Genomic DNA, 22,010 nt, shown 5'->3' with positions numbered 1-22,010 from the left:
ACTGATGCTAACTTGTGTGTATGTTTTCTCACTACAGTGTAAATGACTGACTGGTGTCTGATGCTTCTCTGGAAGCAGCTTTTCTTTGTTTCTTTTTGCCTCTGACACTACGGACACCCCTCCCTACCTTGGAACTCTGTGGTGCTTTCCCTTTCTTCAAGTAAGCTGGAAGCATCGACTCTCTCAGCTTCCTGGGCAGTGCACCCAGTTGTAGGTCATGTTCTCTGACCCCAGCCCCTCCTGCAGAGTTAGGAAACACAGCCCAGGGGAGCAGAGGAAAGGGCTCCTCTCGGGCTTGCAGTGTGCCCTCCCCTTCTGTGGAGGTTCTAGGGGCACTATAATCTCTAGCATAAAGAGAAATGTCTGAGTCATTGGCCAAACCAGAGGGCAACAGTGGGGCTAACGAGCAGCTTGGGGGGACTTCTGGGTGCCTTGAGTTGCCACCAACCTCTCCCCGGCCCTCCAGTTCTCAGACACGAACAATTGTCATATCTCGATGTTACTTGGAAATCCATCACCAGAATGAGTTCCTTGGGCCTTTCTTTGCATTTAGCTGCCTCCCTAGGGAGATTCTCGTACCCAGACTGCCACGGGGGCACATGTTTTCTTATATGCAGGGAAAATAAATGATTGCTTCCTTGAGGTATAGAGTCTACTTACTGAAATGGGTAGACTTGAGTCTTGTCCAAGTATAGGCACTTTTTTTTTCTTTCATGAAAATGTACGTGATGGACTAATTTTAGGTCCTGGGCAGTTACTAAGAAGCATGAAAGACTCTGGTGGAGGGTTTGAAAGGATGTAGAAAGTTCTACCCACCCAGAGAGTCTGCCCTGATGTTGTCCCAGGGCCCCAGGGCTGCACAAACCCTGAGAAGCCTGGCGGCAGCCCAGCAGCCCCACCGTTGTCCCTCTGGATCAAGGGAGTGACCAGCACCATCAGGCTTCTGTCAACAGGAGACAGACATTCATCCCGGGACACGTGGAGCACGGACCGCTGGCTGGGAAGCACGCCTGGGCAGGCATGGAGGGAGGGCTGGTGGCCCGATGGTGAGGCCAGCAGCTTCACAGACCAAGATGGTTTGGTCCTACCTGGAATCAAATGTGGTGTCAAACAGGATTGATCCTCTAGGGTGAGCAGGCCTGGCAGGGCGTTGGCTCCCAAATGAAAGACTCCAGGCTGCCCCAAGAAGGCACTGTGCTGCCCTGTCACACTGTCCTTCCCTAGCAGGCCACACCTCGGCTCTCACCGTTCACACTGTCAATACCCACCTCCCAAAGCTGGGGCCAGAAACGACCCTAAGAGAGCAAAGGGGCCACCATTCCTCTCTGTAATCAGGGGTGTCCTTGACAGGACTTGAGTCCCGTTCCTGAAGGTGCCAGGGGAAGGAGGGGATCTCTGGAGAAAGCCCAAGATGCCAGGAAGGCCTGTCTGCCACGCCTCCTCACTCTGACTGCACACGTGTGTCTAAAGATAAGTGACTGTGCAGAGTAAATCTCTGGGTCACTATGATGGAAAGTTTGCAGAAACAGCCACAATCCAAACCCCTTCCCCCCCCCTCCCCACCCCCCAGCCATCTACATCATTTACAAGGAGACTGTGCCGCTTTTCTCATAAAGATGGAAATCTCTTTTCCCACCTCTCGGATCTAGGCTGGCCTTGTGACTTGCTTGTGACTTGCTTTGGCCAAGAGAATGTAGTGGAAGCGATATACCAGTTCCAAGGCTGGATCTAGATGAACCATGTTGTGTAGTTTCTGTATCTGATATTTTGACATCTGGGGCCCTGCTGACTCGGGACAGACTGCCCCTCTCAGGGCTAGCAAATTCCTAGAGGTAGCAAACAACTCAACACCCTGCACACCCCCGCTGCACACCTTTGATATGCAAACCGACCAAGCCAAGAACCATCCCCCCCCTTATCTGACTCTTGCACTAGTGAGACAGTAACACCCCCTCCCACCCCAGCCCCCCTCTCTCCATAGCCCCAGGATCAGGCATCAGGCAACTATGGGGGCAACCCTGCTAAGATTAGTCAAACTAGCCAATCTCAACTTGGTTAGCCCCCTTACCCTGTCTCACCCATTCCTTCCCTCAGAAACCCCAATAAAGGCAGGAAGTTTCCTGCCCTATCTCTCTGCCTGGTCTCTCCTGAGGCCTCATGAGGCATGGTGTGCCCCATCTTCTTGGGAACTGTAAATAACAAACTATCTTTTCAATGGCTGTTGTATCCTGATCTGCTGGCATCAGGATCCGTACCCGGATCAACCCCAAATCCCAGGTTCATTTTTGAACAGGGTCTCAAGAAGTCTTGTGCTTCATGCTCAGTCTCGGCCCACAGCCACTACTGCCATGTGAAAAGGCCCGGTTAGCCTGCTGAAGGATGACGAGCCGTGTGCGGCCCTCGGAGACCAGCCCGCCTCGGCTAACCTGGCAGCCGTCCACAGATGAATGAGGCTGGCAGTCCAGAGGGGCTGAATCTGGAGCAGATCAGCAGAACAGCCCAGCTGAGCCCAGCTCAAATTGTCACCAGGTCTGCCAAATTCAGTTCCAGGGCAGCTCTTTTGAAACCAAAAGCGGGGTCCTTGTCTGTCTTGATCCTGGCACCTGGGCCATTGGAGGCACCAAATATTTGTTTTGTGAAATACAGGTCTGTTCACGCCCACCCCTCCACCCCCCAGCTATCTGAGAGTGAAGGGTTCCTATGAAACCCTTTGTAAGCCAAAGTGGCCTCAAGCGAAGATGCAATTACCGTTAATTTATATGGAAATTTTGTTGAGCTTCCCCAGAGGAAGCTCGGATGCTCACGGACGTGGCTCAAAGCTCTAGAGGCTGGGTGCTGAGATGCTGAGTGTGGTTCCCAGGGAAGGAGCTTGGTGGCGCCACCCTCGCTGCTCCGGCTGCCGCAGCCTCTACAACAGCTCGCTGCTAAACCAACGCGGACCGCTGTTTTTGCTTTTTGCCTTTTTTCATAAAAGCGAAAATCCTCCCCGATTTCTTTTGGACAGTGAAAACAGGTCCTTATGTAGGGCTTTTGCAGAAGCCAAGCGGCGCAATGCAAACTCTCAGAGTGGAGAATCCCTGTACCCCTATTTTAGATCTGGATGCTTCCCGTGTCCCTGTCGCTTCAGCCCATACCCATGGATTTGTGTAGACAGCCCTGGTCAATTGTAGTGTCCTTCCACTCTGAGTTCTAAAGCGACCAACAAGCCATCTCAGCCTAGACTCCGGGCACGCATGCCTTCTCCACCTCATTCATCACAGATAAAGGAATAGTCTGGAATCCTCTCCTCCACCTCCCTCCCCTGACACGGTCAGGAGGGGACAGTGGATGGGCCAGCTGCCCTCCTCTTACCTCTTCCTCTGGCCTCGTTCCGCACGAGGGCTCCTCGGCCCCACATGAGGGCTTTCCCCACAGACAGCCTGGGCATAATGTGTACTGCTGACTGCTTTAAGGGGTCGGTGTAGAAAAAGGGTACTATCTACAGTAGGACAGTGACTTGGGAACACCTCACGAGAACAGATTAAAACATCATTTTCCTGAGGATGCGTTCAGAAAAACAAGGGAGTGAGCCAAGAAAGAGGAAGACGTATGATCTATAAAACATAGACTCCAGCTCCGAAGAGCAGGCAGCCAAAGTCAGGGTCAGCCGGACTGGCAAGTACAGGCTCCGAGGGAAAGCAGCCCTGACAGAACGTGGAATAGGAAAGAGCTTCTGGAAACCACTGTGCTTATGTATTTGACCGAGGGGAAAGGGGGAAAAATTTCAGGACGACAGAAGAATTACTTACATAAGAAAGGAAGTTAATCATAGTAGACTATTTGGCTCTGCGGTGAACAATGGCACAAAGTATCTGTCATTACAGGAGATCAATTGTTTAGAAATGTGGACTAATCTTCAGGGCATTTAAAAGCAGTTGACTACATTTAAAAGAGAGGACTACAGACCAAATTTTTTGAAAGCCACAAACTACCAAAATTCGCCCAAAGGAGAAACCTAACCTAAATAGTTCTGTATCTGTCAAAGAAATTGAATTCATAGTTAAAAACCTTCCAGAAGCGGGGGAGGCGCCTGGGTGGCTCAGTCGGTTAAGTGTCTGACTTCAGCTCGGGTCATGATCTCGCGGTTTGTTGGCCCCAGCCCCACGTCGGGCTCTGTGCTGACAACTGACAGCTCGGAGCCTGGAGCCTGGAGCCTGCTTCGGACCCTGTGTCTCCCTATCTCTCTGCCCCTCCCCTTGCTCACACTCTGTCTGTCTCTCTCTCTCTCAAAAATATATAAACATTAAAAACATATTTTTAAACAGAACAAAACAAAAAAACTTTCCAGAAAAGAAATCTCCAGGTTCACATGATTTCATTGGTAAATTCTACCAAACATTTCAAGAACTGACACAAATCCTACACAAGCTCTTTCAGAAAACAGAAGAGAAGGGAACACTTCACTTATTTTATGAAGCCAACATGACCCTGGTAACAAAACCAGGCAAAGACAGTAGAAGAAAACTATAAACCAGGGTCAGCAAATGTTACCTATAGAGGGCCAGGGCGTAAACATTTTCTTTTTTGAAGCCCATATGGTCTCTGTTGCAACCTCTCAACTCTGCAACTGTAGGGCAAAAAGCAGCTCCAGAAATATGTAAATGAATAGGTGTGGCCAGATTTGACCAGCAGTGGGCTGCATGTGGCCCAGGGGCCATAGTTTGCTGACCCCTACTATACACCAATACCCCTCATGAACACAGACAAAAATACTCACGAAATATTAGCAAGTGGAATCCAGAAATACAGAGGAATATAGAGAAACATATATAAAAACAGAAATAAGACCAATTAAGATTATCTGGGACAGGAAGGCTGGTTTCAAAATTAGCAAATCAATCAAGGTCATCCACTTTTTTAACAGACTGGATCATAGAAATTGAAGCAGAAATAGCATGTGACAAAATTCAACATCCATTCATAATAAATACTCTGTCAAACTATGACTCAAAGGAAATCTTAACTTGACAAATGGCATCTACCAAAAAAACCCTATAGCTATCATCACAATGTTAAAAAAAAAAAACTAAATACTTTCTTCCTAAGTTCTAGAACAAGGCAAGGATGTCCACATCCCTATCCAACATGGTACTAGAGGTTTTAGTCAGTGTAATAAAGCTAAATAAATAAACCAATGGCACATAAATTGGAAAGAAGAAATAAAACTGCCCGTATTCACAGATGACATAATCAGTTATATAAAAAATCCGAGAGAATCTACAAAAAAACTTCCCAATAAGGGAGTTCCACAATGCCACAGGATAACAGGTCAACACGGAAAAATCCATTAGATTTCCATATACTAGGAATATACCACTGGAAATGAAAATTTAATAGAATAATGCCATTTAAAGGAGTTCCAAAAATGAAATACTTAGGTATAAATCTAACAAAGTATATTTATGTTGAAAATTTTTAAATGCTGATGAAACAAATCAAAGATCTAGATAAATGGACAGACATATTATGTTCATAGATTGGAAGACTCGATATTGTTAAACATGTCAATTCACCCCAATTGATCAATAGATTTAATTTAATCTCAATAAAAATTCCGATAGGATTTCTTGTTTCTAAGAAATAAAGAAGCTAATTCTAAAATTTTATTTTTTTAATGTTTTATTTTTTTGTTTTTGAGAGAAAGAGAGTGCATGAGTGCATGTGTGGGGGAAGGGCAACGGGAGAGAGAGAGAGAGAGAGAGAGAGAGAGAGAGAATCCCAAGTGTGTTCCACAGAGCCTAACATAGGACTCAGCTCCCCGTGAGCCAAAATCAAGAGTTACATGCTTAACTGACTGAGCTACCCAGGCGCTCCTAATCCTAAAATTTTAATGGAAAGGCAAAGAAACTAGAATAGTCAAAACAATTTTGGAAAAATATAACAAAATCTTAAAATCTACCCGGTTTTAAATCTTACTAGAGAGTTATAGTAATCAAGATAGTGTGTTGCAGGCAGAAGTACTCACATATGTGTGCAATGAACTGATTTTTGTCAAAGCTGCTGAAATAATTCAATGGCAAATGAATCATCTTCTCAACAAATGATGTTGGAACAAATGGGAATCTATATGCAAAAAGTGATCCCAATGTACAACTCACACTTTACACAAGAATAAACTCCAAATGGATCACAGACCTAAATGTAAAAATGCAAAACCATAAAAAAAAAATCTGCAGAAAACACAGAAGAAAAATTTCAGGGCCTGGGGTTGGGCAAAGAGTTCTCAGACCTGACACCAAAGGCATGATCCATAAAAATAAAAAATTGATCAATTTAGATTCATCAAAGTTTAAAACCTTTAAAACTCTTTGACCTTGGCCTCAGCAACCTCTTAGTCAACATGTCTCCAGAGGCAAAGGAAACCAAAGCAAAAATAAACTATTGGGACCTCATCAAAATGAAAAGCTTCTGCACAATGAAAGAAACAATCAGCAAAACTAAAGGGCAACTGACGGACTGGGAGAAGACATTTTCAAACGACATATCATATAAAGGGTTAGTATCCAAAATCTATAAAGAACTTACCAACTCAACACCCAAAAAACAAATATTCCAGTGAAGAAACGGCAAAAGACATGAATAGACACTTTTCCAAAGAAGGCATCCAGATGGCCAACTGACACATGAAAAAATGCAAATCAAAACCACAATGAGATACCACCTCACACCTGTCAGAATGGCTAACATTAACAACTCAGGCAACAACAGATGTTGGCAAGGATGCGGAGAAAGAGGATCTCTTTTGCAATGCTGGTGGGAATGCAAACTAGTGAAGCCACTCTGGAAAACAGTATGGAGGCTCCTCAAAAAACTAAAAATAGAACTACCCTATGACCCAGCAATTGCACTACTAGGTATGTATCCAAGGGATACAGGTGTGCTGTTTCAGAAGGGCACGTGCACCCCAAAGTTTATAGCAGTGCTATTGACAATAGCCAAAGTATGGAAAGAGCCCAAATGTCCATCGATGGGTGAATGGATAAAGAAGACGTGGCATATATATATACAATGGAGTATTACTTGGCAATCAAAAAGAATGAAATCTTGCCATTTGCAACTACGTGGATGGAACCGGAGGGTATTATGCTAAGTGAAATTAGAGAACGACAAATATCATATGACTTCAGTCATATGAGGACTTTACGATACAAAACAGATGAACATAAGGGAAGGGAAACAAAAATAATATAAAAACAAGGAGGGGGACAAAACAGAAGAAACTCATAAATATGGAGAACAAACAGAGGGTTACTGGAGGGGTTGTGGGAGAGGGGATGGGCTTAATGGGGAAGGGGCATTAAGGAATCTACTCCTGAAATCACTGTTGTACTATATGATAACTAACTTGGATGTAAATTTAAAAAATAAATTAAATTAAAAAAATAAAACATTTGCTCTGGGATAGGTGTTCTTAAAACAAGCTACAGACTGAGAGAAAATATTTGCAGTTCACATATCTGAAAAAGACTTGTAATTAGAATACATAAAGGACACTCAAAACTGAACAATAAGAAATTATGCATTTTTTAATGTTTACTTATTTTTGAGAGAGAGAGGGAGGGAGGGAGGGAGGGAGAGGGAGGGAGACACAGAGCAGCTTCCAGGCTCTGAGCTTCAGCACAGAGCTTGATGCGAGGCTCGAACTCACAAGCCGTGAGATCATGATCTGAGCTAAAGTCAGACCTTAACCGACTGAGCCATCCAGGCACCCCAGAAATTAATCCAGTTTTTAGATGGACAGAACTTTACCCAGTAGAGTCCTCATGGCAAATAAGCACATGAAGAGATTCTCAATATTATTAGTCATTAGAGAAATGGAAATAAAAACCACAATAAGACCTCACTGCCTACTTATCGGAATGACTTGTTAACAAACAAACAAACCTGACAATATTAAGTGGTGAGGATGTAGCGTAACACAGTCTTTTATACATTGCTGGTGGGAGGGAATGTAAAATGATACAACTAATATGGAATACAGTTTGGCAGTTTCTTACAAAGTTAAGTATGCATTTGCCATAGGACCCAGCAATCTCACTTCTACATATCTGCACAAGAGAAAAGAATATTTATATTTATATTCACACACACACACACACACACACACACACACACACACACACACAAAGCTGTATGGGAAAGCTTATAGCAGTTCCACTCATAATCACCAAAAACTGGAGATGACATTCTAAGTATCATTCAGTTCAGTGAACGATATGCACAAACTGTGAACCAATGTACAAACTGTGGTACACTGGGGCGCCTGGGTGGCTCAGTTCGTTAAGCATTTGACTTCAGCTCAGGTCATGATCTCATGGTTTGTGGGGTCAAGTCCTGCGTCAGGCTCTGTGCTGACAGCTCAGGGCCTGGAGTCTGCTTCGGATTCCATATCTCCCTCTGTCTCTGCCCTACCCCACTCACTCTGTCTCTCTGTTTCTCTCTCAAAAATAAATAAACATAAAAAAAAAATTTTAAACCTGTGGTACACCTACACCATGAAATATGACTGTTACAGTATTAGTAAAACAACTATGCAGACTAGAATAACATGGAAGAATCTTAAATGCATTATGCTAAATTTAAAATGCCAGGCTCAAAAGGCTATGCGCTTGTTGATTCCATTTATATGACACTGTGGAGAAGACAGAACCACAGTGATGAAGGACAGATCAGTTCAGAGGTGACAGAACGGTATCCTGACTGTGGTGGTAGTTACCACATATAGAATATATAGCTCTATGGGAAAAATCATGGAAATGTATACCAAAAACATTTTTTTTTGTCATTAAACTGTAAAAAGCAGATGGGAGAAGGTAACCAAAAGAACCTTCACAAAGAGAAATTTAGGGGAAGGGGAAGCCTTCTGAACCACCCCACGGGCAAGGAGGATGCTGAGACCCTGCCCTCCTTACTCACTTAGGGCTACCATGGGGAGGAGAGGTGAGGCGTTTGTTACATGTTTCCCTTTCTTGTCTCCCCAGTGAGGCTGTTTCTCTTCTAGTGGGAAGGCCACTAGAATGGGCAGCAGTTTTAAGAAGGGGCCCCCACCCATGGGATCCCCACACTGCTCAACCTGCCCTCCTTCCCCTTGACCACCTGCTCCCATCCAGCTAATCACAAAAACCCTGCAAAGTAACTCAGGACAGATGTGCTGACAAGAGGGACACAATTGGAAAGCCATGGAGGACTTCAGGAGAGGGGACAATACTGTCCATCCCCATGAGATCAGTGCTCCAGACCCTTGCAGAAAGCAGCCTCCCCCTACCCTGTAACACACACACACACACACACACACACACACACACACACACTCTCTCTCTCTCTCTCTCTCTCTCTCTCTCTCTCTCTCTCTCTCTGTCTCTCTCTCTCATGAAGATACATCACAGGTACACCTGCACATACACACACCATCTCAAATACAATCACTCGTTCACGCAGACACAGTTGCAATCACAGGCACCGGCACACAGGCATGTGCACATGCACTCACAAACACACACCCATCATAACCTAACATAACCAAGTGAGCACATTTCCTGGTAAACAGAGGAAGCCCAGACAGGGCTGTGCATTGCTGCTGTGAGAATTCCTGCTGCCTCTAGCTAGACGTCCGTGGGTTGCCGGGCACCCCACCTGTCTCCTCTGTGGCAGGAGACAGTCCCATGGGTGCCATTCATTCTCCAAACACCAGCCAAGTCTCCACCAGCCAGCAGGTCATACTGCTGGGTTCAGGAGCCCCAGGCTCATAATGTGTTCAGATCAGGTCAACTCCAGGTATGCCATGTCACCTCAGGTCCTCTTGAGTCCGATCCTTTGTGCACTCTGAATTCCCCTGCTTTTGGCCCTTTCCAAGGTCTGCAGCTTTTTAACTCTGAAGGATGGCTCCACTGGGTCTCAGGCACTTGCTTGATTAAAATCACTAGGGACAATTTTAAAAAATACTAATGCCTGAGCCCTAACCCAGGCCATTGGAGTCAGATTCTCTGAAATGAGGCTGGCACTGAGATTTCTAGAAGCTTCCCAGGTGATGTGATGCTCAGCCAAGGTTTACCCAGAGACTGCCTGGCTTGGTCCTGCTCAGACCAGCACCCGCATGACCACACTCCATTCATTTTGCTGAGCTCCTGCTAGCTGCCTGCTATGTGTGGTCCCTGGGTAAAAATCCCAGATATGGTCTGGGGCCCTGTAGTGGAGAAGATAGACAATAAAGTCAAAATCTACCGAGAAACCCCATTACAAACGTGATCGGTCCTATTCCAGAGCCCTTCACAGGGCCGTAACAGAACACGCAAGGGCAGGGAGGAGACCTCTTTAGCGTGGGGTTGGGAAGGCCTCCGCAAAGGGATGCTTATTTGAGCAGGGACCCAAAAGATGAGAAGAAGCCCCGTAAAGAGTGTTCCTGGGACCTTCTTCATAGTTTACCTGTCAGACTCCCCCAGGCGGGGGCTGGGAGGGGAGACCTCTCAAACACCTAAGACTTTGGGTGAAGGGCAGTTTCACTGGAATTTTTTAAACCAACCTCTGTGGACGATCCTTTTTGCTCCCTTTCCCTCTCACAAAGCCCAGTGAGGCAAGGATCAGAACCACACCTCCCAGGAACAGAGCCCAGAGAGCTCACTTTTCTGCCCCTGCAGCAACCACAGACATGTGAGAACTGTCAGGGTCTCACCTGTTTTCCAGGTAACCTGGAGAGACAGCAATAGGCCCCATAAGATGAGACAGGGGCAGGGCAGGCGCCCCAGCATCTCCTTGCACATCCTGTCCATCCCTCCCCTCTGAGGGCTCCCACTGGATGCACCTGCCCTGTGCTTCTGGCCCTCAGCTCTGAGCCTGATCTGTTTTGCTTTGTACTCTGCAAAGTAGGTGGGAGATCCATTGCTCTGCTGGTGGGTCCACTGTGGCCTCAACCGAGCCTCTGCTGCCTGGTGGCTCAGTGGCTTCCTGCGGTGCCCATTGAGCACGTCTGCACTGACCCCACCCACCTCTGGTCTGAACTGAGTTCTCCCTGCCTGGAGTCCCTTCCTGCACCCCAGGGGCTTCTCCGTGACCCTGAGTGTGCCTGCCTGGTTCAGGAATTTAGACACTGAGTGTCTGTGGGGAAGGGGAAAGGTCTGGAACTCAAGGAGAGGGACTGAATTTTCTCCACTCCTTCCTGGCTGTGTGACCTCGAGTAAGTCACAATCTCCCTGGGTGAGGCCCTCCTCCCCCAAATGGGGATGACAGTGGTCCCCACGTCACGGGGCTGCTCGGAGAATTAAGAGCCTGGAGGATGCTCAGCAAAGAACCTGGCAGTCATCAGGCTTTCGGTAAGCACATGCTCTCCTTCCGCCTTGGGTTACTGCTACTGCTGTGGCGGGTATCGTTGGGGTGGCCGCCCCGCTGCCCACGGGCCACGCCCATCACAGGGGGAGGGGTCCCCGTCGGCCAGAGCCTGTCCAGTGGTTGCTGGCTCTGAATTCAGCAATTCCAGTTCCCCCTTCCGAAGACTCAATTTCATCTGCATTCTTTTAATTGTAATCATCGGTTCTTTTTTTTTTTAATTTTTTTTTTTTAACGTTTTATTTATTTCTGAGACAGAGAGAGACAGAGCATGAACGGGGGAGGGGCAGAGAGAGAGGGAGACACAGAATCGGAAGCAGGCTCCAGGCTCTGAGCCATCAGCCCAGAGCCTGACGCGGGGCTCGAACTCACGGACCGCGAGATCCTGACCTGAGCTGAAGTCGGCCGCTTAACCGACTGAGCCACCCAGGCGCCCCTGTAATCATCGGTTCTTTACTGGTTAATATAAAAGTGAAATCGAGTGAAGAATCCAGTGAGGCTCCAACAAATATAAAGGGCAAGGAGAGAAAAACGGAACAGCAAGCGGCCTGTCTGTGTGGGAAAGGAAATGTAGCCCCAAATCTAAGGCCCCACAGGCGCGGGGCGAGGAGGCTTCGGGAACCTCCGGGCCCCCCTCCGCCTGCGCAGCGCAAACGCCGCTCACACAGTCCGCGCGCGTTCAAAAGTCGGCAGCGGTGGGAATGAGATTTCAGTTGGAAATTTGAATGCTGGGAGCTGGAGGGCGGGGACAGCCTCTAACCTAACGGGGTGACCGGGAGCCCCCTTGGGGACCCCCCCCCGAAGCCCAACGTCTCCTACACCCCGAGGAAACCTTCCCCCCAGCCCACGAGTCCCCCGCGGCCCGAGGCTGTCGCGCAGAACGCGCGGCGGAACCAGCCCGGGTCTTCCCAGGCGCCCGGCCCCGCGGTGCGTCTCAGGTGACAGACGGGGGGGTCCCCGAGAACCGCTCGGAGCCCCCAACGCAAGCCCCCAAGCGGTAAGCCCAGGTGGTCCGGCCTTGGCTTCGCGTCCCGGGCGAGCGGGACCGGTGGGAGGCGGGAGGCGGGAGGCGGGAGGGCACTGACCTGGGAAGCCCGCGACGCGGGGCCGGCGAGCAGCAGCAGCAGCAGCAGGAGCGCGCGGGGACAGCGGGGCACCATCTTGCCAGTGGGAACCGCTGGGCTGGGGATGGGGGGACGCCGCCTCGGTCCGGCCCACGCCGCGGCCGCCCCGCGGGGTGCAGGGCGCCGCGCGGCCCCGGAGCGGCTCGCGCAGGGAGGGCGGCGGGAGCCCCGAAGCGCGGCCGGCGCCGTCTCGGGTCCAGGTGCGTCGCGCGCGGGCCACGAGCGTCCGCAGCCGCCCGCACGAGACAGCCCCGGCGAGGCGGGGAGGCGCCAGCCCCGGGGCCGAGGCCGAGGAGGAGGGGCTGCCCGGCCAGGAATGCGCCTGGGAGCGCGCCCAACCCGCGCGGCTCCCCGAGGAGGCCGGGCGCGACGCCGAGGACGAGCGCGGGCATCCGGAGGGCCTCGCGGGCAAGGGCGGCCGAGGCCGCGCGGCCGGTGTGTCCCGCACGCGCGCCCGGCCGTGAGCCCACCCCGGGCGGAGCCCCCGCCCTGGCCGCCCCCTTGCCCGGCTGGGGAGACTGAGGCGCGCGTCGGCGGCCGCTGGCGGCAGCGTGGCGATCCCCATCCAGCTCTGCTCCACTTCGCAGCCCGCTCACGGACACCTTCCTCCACCGCCTTCAGAGAACAGGACGGGCTGGGCCGGGAGGTGGGCTTCATAAACTAAGTTCTCCCTCCGAGTAGACGGGTGTCCTTCTAAATCGTGCTAGTGGGGAACAAGAACACACATGCACGGTGACCGAGAATCTAAAGTCCGCCTAACTGATAGTCCGCCCCACCCCAAACCGAAGGAGAAACTCCTTAAAACGGAGGCCAGGTTATCAGAACATTGGATGCTTTGCTGAGGTCCGTGGGAAATCCCCCCCGGGAAGGGCAGGCATTCGTGGTCTCAAGTCCCCTGCATCCAGGGGCTGTGGGGGGAACCAGATGGCCTCAGCCCCAGGCTCCTGGAAAACATTATTTAAGTTCTTCCTGGAAGAATGTTTTCGGAAGGCAACGCTGCAGATGTCGTGGTGCACACCAAGTCTGGCCAAGCCTCAGATCCATTTTTCCTTTCCGCATTTCACTTAGCAGAACCCACTCACCTCCCGAGGAGTGGAGCTAAGAAGACTGCAGTGGGAGCAAGAGCTGTGTTCCATTGGAAGGCACAAAGGAAAGTTGGAGCCCCCTGGAAAGCGAGGGCAAGGTGTGGGCTGGCCACCTGAGCATTCCTTATCCGGGAAATCCTACTGGGCTTCCCCCTCTACCTATCTGCTGCAGGAAGTAGAGCAGGGCCCCTGTGATCTTATTTTGCATTCCTGCTTAAATCTTGGAGAGCAGTGCAATACATCGCTTCTCCTGTCCAGGTAGAGGGGCCAGGCAGCAGCGGTCCGATCCCAGGAAGCCTGTGGAAATTGTGGTTTTCTGCCCCAATCCCTCATGTGTTTGTTTGCTGTTGATGCCAAAAGATGCCAAAGCCTGTGTGTTCCCTGGGCCCCCTTTCACTCACCCCTTCCTCCCCACTAATGAAACATTTGGTTCTGGTCGCTGTGGCCATGTTTAATATGTGTTTTATCCCACCTCATGTTTATATGGTGACCTCCCCTGGCAGGCCGGGACTTGTTGGCCCTCTTCTGGCTGTGCAGTGGGAACCAGACGTTCACAGAGGTAAGCGGGCATTCTTTTTTCTTCTCTTGCCCTCTCTGTGGCTTCATAAAGCTGAATCTGGGCATGGTTGAGTGACTCACCCAAGGTATGCAATCTCCAGACTCAGGCCGCTCCCAGAGCTGTGCTGTTTCCAGCACAGACTGCCTTCTTCCACCTTTTCACTTAAATATAAGAGCATAGGGTTTCAGGAATTTTAGTTGTGGTAACAGAATTTTGTTTTGTTTTGTTTTTCCTTTTTTCTTTTTTTAAATTTTCAAGCATTTATAAGTTTTAACAGGGATATTTTCCCCCTATCTACTGATTTCTGTTTGTTGCCCTTGTCCTATGGCCACTTTTCATTTAGTGCTCTGGTGTCTGGTGTGAATTCACCTTTTAAGGTCCCACTGTACTAACAGTACTGCTCCTTCTCTCTCTGTCCCCAACTGCCCTTGACCTGCAGTGATCAAGGCAGACCCAAACTGTCAGGGCTCTCTGAAAGCAGACCATGAAAATAAGCCACGCGTCCTATATTCGGGGCTACAAAAAACCAACCCTTGGCTTGAACAAGATGAGTCTATCCTCTATTTTACCTCTTGTCTTTCCTCTATATTTAGTTTTCAAGAGAATATTCCAGAATGTCAGGGATGGGGCGGGGGGGGGGGGGTCTACACATATAAAGAAAATATTTGTAAAGCTTTTTTTTTTAAGTTTATTTTTTGAGAGAGAGAGAGCATGAGCAGGGGAGGGACAGAGAGGGGGACAGAGGATCCGAAGCAAGCTCCATGCTGACAGCAGCAAGCCCAATGCAAGGCTCAAACTCACGAAGCACGAGATCATGACCTGAGCTGAAGTCAGATGCTTGACTGACTGAGCCACCCAGGCGCCCCAATATTTGTAAAGTTTTTTGACAGAATCGATTGCCATCTCCTGGGATCAGTGCTTTTGCTGAAACACTTGTGTTCCCTGCGTGGGAATGCAAAACAAGAGAGGAAAATGTGCTATAGAGGTCTGTTTGACACCCAGTCAGAAGCAACAGCTCGTCTGAAACAGCCATTCCAAAGCTGTCCTGTAGGGTTCTCTGGGTCCCCATGGAGTGGTGCCCCACTCCATGTTGCATACCCTGTGGGGTTTCATGTGCTTATTCTGCCTGTTGGCTTGCTCGGTGCTGCTTCTTTCCCTTTCCCACCTTCACCCCACATCTGTGATTCTAAATGTCATCAGCCCCCACTAAATACCTACAAAGGGTCTTAGGAACAAAACCCAGCTTGTTAGCCTGACCCAGGACAACAGGGGAGGAACAGGGGTGGGGGGTGATCTAGAAGGAACACAGTGATGGTCAAATTCACTCTACACAGATTCTTACCTGAGTGCCAACTCAGGGCACAGCCCTGTGTGAGGCGCTACATCATGCTTTCACACTACATCAAAGACGTGAACCAAAAGTTTGTTCTTTGAAATGATAATACAGAAAGGGGTTACAAACAAAAAATACATGGATACTGTCTTTTGTAGTTACCTACACACTTACCTTTACTGGTAATATTTATTGCTTCACGTGGATTCAAGTTACTGTTTAGTATTATTTCATTTCACCCTGAAGGACTCCCGTTAGTATTTCTTGTAGGGTGATATTGCTAGCAAATAATTCTGGTTTTGTTTATCTGGGACTGTCTTTCTTTTTCCTTCATTTTTGATGGATAGTTTGCCTGGATACTGAATTCTTGGTTGACAGGTGTTTTTTTGTTTTTTTTTTTTTTTCCTTTCAGTCCTTTGGGTATCATCCCATTGCCTTCTAGCCCCCATGTTTTCTGATGAAAAATCAGTTTTTAATCTTACTGAGTATCCCTTGTATGTGATGAGTCACTTCTCCCTTGTTGCTTTCAAAATTCCTTGTCTTTTGACAGTTTGATTATGATGTATTTCAGTGTGGATCTCTGAGTTCATACCACTTGGAGTTTGTTGATCGTTCTGATTGTGTAGATTAATGCTTTTCATCAAATTTGGGAGTTTTCAGCTGTCATTTCTTCAAATGTTCCTTCTGCCTCTTTCCTACTTTCCTCTCTTTCAGATTTTCCCACTATGCATATATTGATATGTTTGATCCATGGATCTCTGAAGCTCTGTTCATTTCTTTTTTTTCTGTTTACTTTTTATTCCCCAGACTGAATAATCTCAATTGACCTATATTCAATTTCACTGATTCTTTATTCTGTCTGCTTAAAACTGCTATTGACCCTCTCTAATAAATTTTTCATGTCAGTTATTGTACTTTTTAAAAAAATTTTTGTTTAAAGTTTTTATTTATTTTTGAGAGAGAGAGAGAGAGAGAGTGCAAGCGAGGGAGGGACAAAGAGAGGGAGACACAGAATCCGAAGCAGGCTTCAGGCTCTGAGCTGTCAACACAGAGCAACGTGGGGCTCGAACTCACAGACTGTGAGATGGTGACCTGAGCAGAAGTCGGCACTTAACCGACTGAGCCACCCAGGTGCCCCTGTATTTTTCAACAGAAAAGTATTTCTATTTATACTCTATTTGGCTCATTTTTTATAATTGCCATCTCTTTACTGATATTCTCTATTTGGTGAGATATTGTTCTCATACTTTATTTAGTTCTTTTGAATGGTTTCCTTTAGGTCATTGAACATATGTAAAATAGCTGATTTAAAGTTCTTGTCTACCAAGTACAACATCTGGACTTTCTCAAGAATATTTTATTTTTATGCATTTTTTTTTTTTTAAATTTTTATTTATTTTTGGGACAGAGAGAGACAGAGCATGAACGGGGGAGGGGCAGAGAGAGAGGGAGACACAGAATCGGAAACAGGCTCCAGGCTCCGAGCCATCAGCCCAGAGCCCGACGCGGGGCTCGAACTCACGGACCGTGAGATCGTGACCTGGCTGAAGTCGGACGCTTAACCGACTGCACCACCCAGGCGCCCCTATGCATTTATTTTTAACTTTTAAAATGTTTATTTTTGAGAGAGACAGAGACAGAGAGAGACAGAACGCGAGCAGGGGAGGCAGAGAGAGAGGGAGACGCAGGATCCAAAGCAGGCTCCAGGCTCTGAGCTGTCAGCACAGTGGAGCTTGAACCCACAAACTGTGAGATCATGACCTGGGCCAAGGTAGGACACTTAACTGACTGAGCCACCCAGGTGCCCCTCAAGAACATTTTATATTGATTGCTTTTTTCCCCTTATTTCTTTGTGTCATAATTTTTTTGGTGAAAGCTGGACATTTTAAGTAATGGGATAACTCTGGAAATCATATTTTATCCTCTCCCCAGGATTGGTTGTTGCTGCTTGTTTTAATGTTTGTTTGTTTAGTGACTTCTCTAAACTAATTCTGTAACATTTGTAGTTTTTGTAATACAGGGCCACTAAAATCTCTCAGTCATCTGGCAGTCAGCTAATTATTAGACATAATCTTCTTTAAATTCTTGGAGCCAGGAAATCTCCCAGTCTTTGTCAAGGTGCTTGTGTGTGTGGTAAGATACATCTTCAACGCTCATCCAGCCAATTTACCACTCTGCCTTAGCCTTCGCTTCCTGCTTGCAGTCTTTGCTGAGCAGAGCCCTACATATGCACATGGCCTTGAGGATTAGAAATACAGAAATGCATTGGAGCTTTTCCCTTTGGTTTTACTTTTGAGGTTTTCAGTTAGTCTGTTTTTGCTTCATTGTTATTTACTGCCTCAGGCAGCTACATTAAAACACTTGACTGCAAGTGCTTTTTAACAAACATTCCCAAGGAAGAGGCTTTTAACACTGGGCAAACTCTGGCCCAGGTCAGATAAAGGAAAGCCTTCTAGCCATGAATTCCAAGGAACCACTAGACCAATCAAAGAATAATATTCTTTGAAAATGAGATTTTGAAAGGTCTCCAGCTCCATTCTGTTCCCTACAGTACTAGGAATGTGGGCCCTGAATTTTGAAGGCAACTGCTGAGCTGGGGAACAGAGTAGAAGAGTGGGGCAGATGAAAGGAAACCTTGTGTTCTTACTGAAATTCAGGCATTATTCTGTAGTAAATGCTTCTTAGGTTGCTGCAAGACTGGTTAGTTTCCAGAGTTCTGAAAGTTAATTTTGAAAGTTGTTTTGTTTTTTTTTTTAAGTTTTTCATTGTTTCTATGAAGGGACAAACTTTCAGAGGTCCTTAGTCCCTCACTATCTCTGATGTCACCCACACATCATTTTCTTAAGCAGATGGTTTTACTTAGCTGGACACAAGTCAAACTTGGTGGTAGCAGAAATCTCAATTCCACTTTCTTAGCCTTGGCTGGGCTGCATGGAGTCTGTCCCACACATGCAGAGTACAGGGTGAGCCAGTGATTTGGGGGTTTATACACAGAACATGGTCACCTTCTTTCTCTCTTTCGGTAATTCTTTGCTTTCCAGCTGCTACGCTTCTAATCTTTGTCTTCTTCCAATACAGCACGTAAAAGCGCACGTTTATACCTGGGTTTACTCTGGCAAGAACTATGGCCTGCTCTCAGTGTAAAAGGCATAAAAAGTGGGGAAATCACCCAGTGCACTTCCCTCATCCAAGTGTCGAGTCCCTTCCTACGTCTCCCTGCTTTGTGTCTGTCTCCAATGTCTTCAAGTAGTTCTTAGTTAAATTTTGTCTAGAATTGTTATTTGTGGGGAAGTTTGGCCCAATAGAAGGTACTTCTCCATGATCAGAACTTGAAATCCACAAGTATAATAATATGAATTATAATACGATTCATTATTTAAAAAGCAATTTCATAGTGAAAAGGCTAGCTTGCTCATTCCCCTAATAGAAATGTCTAACAATAATCCTTTGGAAGCAGATGCACTAATGGGCAAACTTTTTTTTTTTAAAGAAGGGAAGATAAAGTTTATGGAGTATTTTATTTTTAGTAGTGCTGAAACTAAAATAGACACTGTCACTAATTCTCTGTCACTAATTCTCTCCCCAAATTAAGAAGCAGAGAATCAGAATTACAACTATTTATTGTAGAGACAGAATTTGGAGGCTGGAATGAAAGACAACTGTCATACAAAATGATGTAGCAAGCAATAACCAAAACACAGAAAGTGTATTTCAAGTTTTGATATGCAGTTCAACCCTCCCAGGGCATTAACCTCCCTCTGATGCCAAGGATCCATAAGTGAGAAAAGCAAATGAGGATACAGGCTTCAGTTCTAGCCTGAGGGATCTATGAAGGTTTCCTGGTTCCCCATTTTCTCACCTGTAAAATAATCTCAGAGGCCCCTTCCAGCTGCCAAGTTCTAATTCTTTTTTTTTTTTTTTTTTTGAGTGAGCGTGCAAGAGTGAGTGAGTGAGTGGTGAAGGGGCAGAGATAGAGGGAGAGAGAGAATCCATGCTGTCAGCACAGAGCCTGATGCAGGGCTCGATCTCACAAACCATGAGATCATGACCTGAGTCGAAATCAAGAGTTGGATGCTGAACCGACTGAGCCACCCAGACACCTCCCAAGTTCTAATTCTGAGAGAACTGGAAATATTCCAAAAGGATAACTGTTTTCCTGGAATGGTGGTGCTCTTTGTGTACTTTTTTTTTTTTTTTAAAAGGAAGAACTTCATTAATAGCTAAGTGGTGGGGTTTTTGTTGTTGTTGTTGTTGTTGTTGTTTTGTTTGTTTGTTTGTTTTTTACAGATCCCAGAGGTTTTTAGTAGCAGATCAGTCATGCTCCTTGGGGTGATCAGACAGATTGAACACACTGATAAAGTGAGTAACTTTATCAAGGTCCCGAAGGTGAGTGTCCAGAGGTGCTGGGGAAGACACATCACAGGTAAGAAATGCAAAACCTACTTTAGCATTTCTGAAAGTCACAATCTATGGAAGGGAAACCCTTACTGGGTTTTTTAAAAGTTTCTTATTTCATCTCTAAATTTGTTTAACGGCATTTGGTAAGTTAATCAAAGAAAATAATTGTAAAGGCAAGAATTCCAGACCAGAACTCTTCAGAGATATTACTTTGGCACCATCTGCTGGGTAGCTTTTAAAAGTTCCTCTGTACATAGACTTCCATTGCAGTTTACTACTTTTCCACAATGACTTAAAGGAAGTGTCAAAATTATTTGTGTGTGAATTGAGTACCATACGAGCTTATGTTAATGGGAATTTAGCTGCAAATCCACTATCACTGAAGGGGCATAACTTGCCCTGGGAAACTTGAACACACGCAAACTCATCTTAGAATTTCAATTTCATGTGGGGGGGTTTATTTCAGCTGGGTCTCTCTCAGTAGGCCTCTGTCAGTGGGCCTCTGACAACCTCTGATGCATTCTGTGTAACTTCGCTGTATTGTGAAGCTCTCTCTTTGCGGAGACAGAGAGAGAGAGAGAGAGAGAGAGAGAGAGAGAGAAGGCCTGAGCACCAGGCACTTTAGATTCCGGACCTCAATCCCCTAACAAGCAAACATGTACCTCCTTCCTGCCCAGGACTTTGTGGAAACCCTTCGAGGATGCTTCCCACCAGTGTTAATACTAGCCTTCCATTTGCGAGCAGGGTGACTTTGGGCAAGTTATTTGGCCGTGCTGAGTCTGATTTTGCCTCTGTAAACTCACTGGCTAGACCTACCTCATGGCTACTGAGACCACACGGTTAACAGAACGTGCCACTGCCACTGCGTGAGCATTCCCGGCCCTCCCTAAACCGTCAGCACTGTTATTACAACAGGCCTGCTTTTCCTTGGGGGGTGGGGGGATACTCATCTTGGCCACCCCCAAGGCTGGGAGAATTTCCAAGAATATTCTCCATGTTCCATTTACTTGGGGCAGGATGGATTTTATTTATTAATGGATTAAGCTATGATCTGAGACCATGCTTGCTTCTAGATTTTTTGACATCGTATAACCTACTTGTGGACCACCGTTTTTTACATATCTCTCCATGTGTTTCCATTAGAAAATAGAAAGGCAGCTTTTGTCTTCCCTCTCCACTGCTCCCAAATAATCTGTGGCAGAAGCCATTAGCTGTCCACCCAAAGCCATCCTCTCCTTCACAGAGTAGTGGGCAGGCAGTTTGTGTGGCCATGTGACTGTTCGCCAAAGTGACGAGCAACACTTCTGGGTTTCGCCCCCCAAAACTTCCCAGGCTGTCCTTTTTCCTGCTGGCTGCATACAGATGACAGGACCTAGGAGCTGGAGGGCTCACAAGGCAGAAATAAACTTTGGGTCCCTGAGGGGATGTGTGGAGGAAGGTTACCCCGCCCACCTCTAGGCCCATGTTGCATGGCCAAGAAATAAACTTCTTTTTGTCTTAACCTTCTGAAATGTTGAATAAAAAAAATAATGCTATAATAAACATTTTTGTGCAGAAGCCTTATTCTATAATTTGAATTTTTATTTTTATTAAACATTTTTTTTTATTTATTCATTTTTGAGAGACAGAATGTGAGCAGGAGAGGGGCAGAGAGACAGGAACACACAGAATCCAAAGTGGGCTCCAGACTCTGAGCTGTCAGCACAGAGCCCGACGCGGGGCTTGAACTCAATGAATTGTGAGATCATGACCTGAGCCGAAGTCGGATGCTCAACTGACTGAGCCACCCAGGCACCCCTATAATTTGAATTTTTAAAAATATCACCAGAATTGGCAGCATTCAAAGGTTATACCCTTCTCTTCACAAAGGCTGAATCAATTACATTACTATCATTAATGAGTGTGTTCATCACACTTTGAAAGCTGAAACAGGTTTTATAAATACATTAGTACAGACTTGTTAATTTAAAAATTTACCCTTTCACTTTGTATTTCTCTGATCACTTCTGAGGCTGAACGGTTTTCCATGTTTGTTAATTAGTTGTATCTCCTTTTTTTAAGACTTTGTTTATGCCCTGCCATCTGTTTGGGTCTATATTTCCTGAAGATTTATATATATAATCTGGCAGTAATAAATATTAGAATCAATCATC

General features: G+C 46.7%; 1 protein-coding gene across 1 annotated transcript in view; it reads right to left on the bottom strand.

Moving 5' to 3' along the window:
- FBLN7 (fibulin 7) overlaps window positions 1–13,197 on the bottom strand; it is a 50,018-nt gene extending 36,821 nt beyond the window's left edge. Inside the window, exon 1 of the mRNA XM_060654823.3 lies at window positions 12,444–13,197. Within this exon, the coding sequence (XP_060510806.2) occupies window positions 12,444–13,139 (696 nt within the window). The 5' untranslated portion in view covers window positions 13,140–13,197. The remainder of the gene's footprint in view (window positions 1–12,443) is intronic.
- Between the last annotated feature and the right edge of the window lie 8,813 nt (window positions 13,198–22,010).

The sequence above is a fragment of the Panthera onca genome, chromosome A3, assembly GCF_046562875.1.
Source record: "Panthera onca isolate mPanOnc1 chromosome A3, mPanOnc1 haplotype 2, whole genome shotgun sequence".
NCBI lineage: Eukaryota > Metazoa > Chordata > Mammalia > Carnivora > Felidae > Panthera > Panthera onca.
This window is presented reverse-complemented; position numbering and strand designations above follow the sequence as displayed.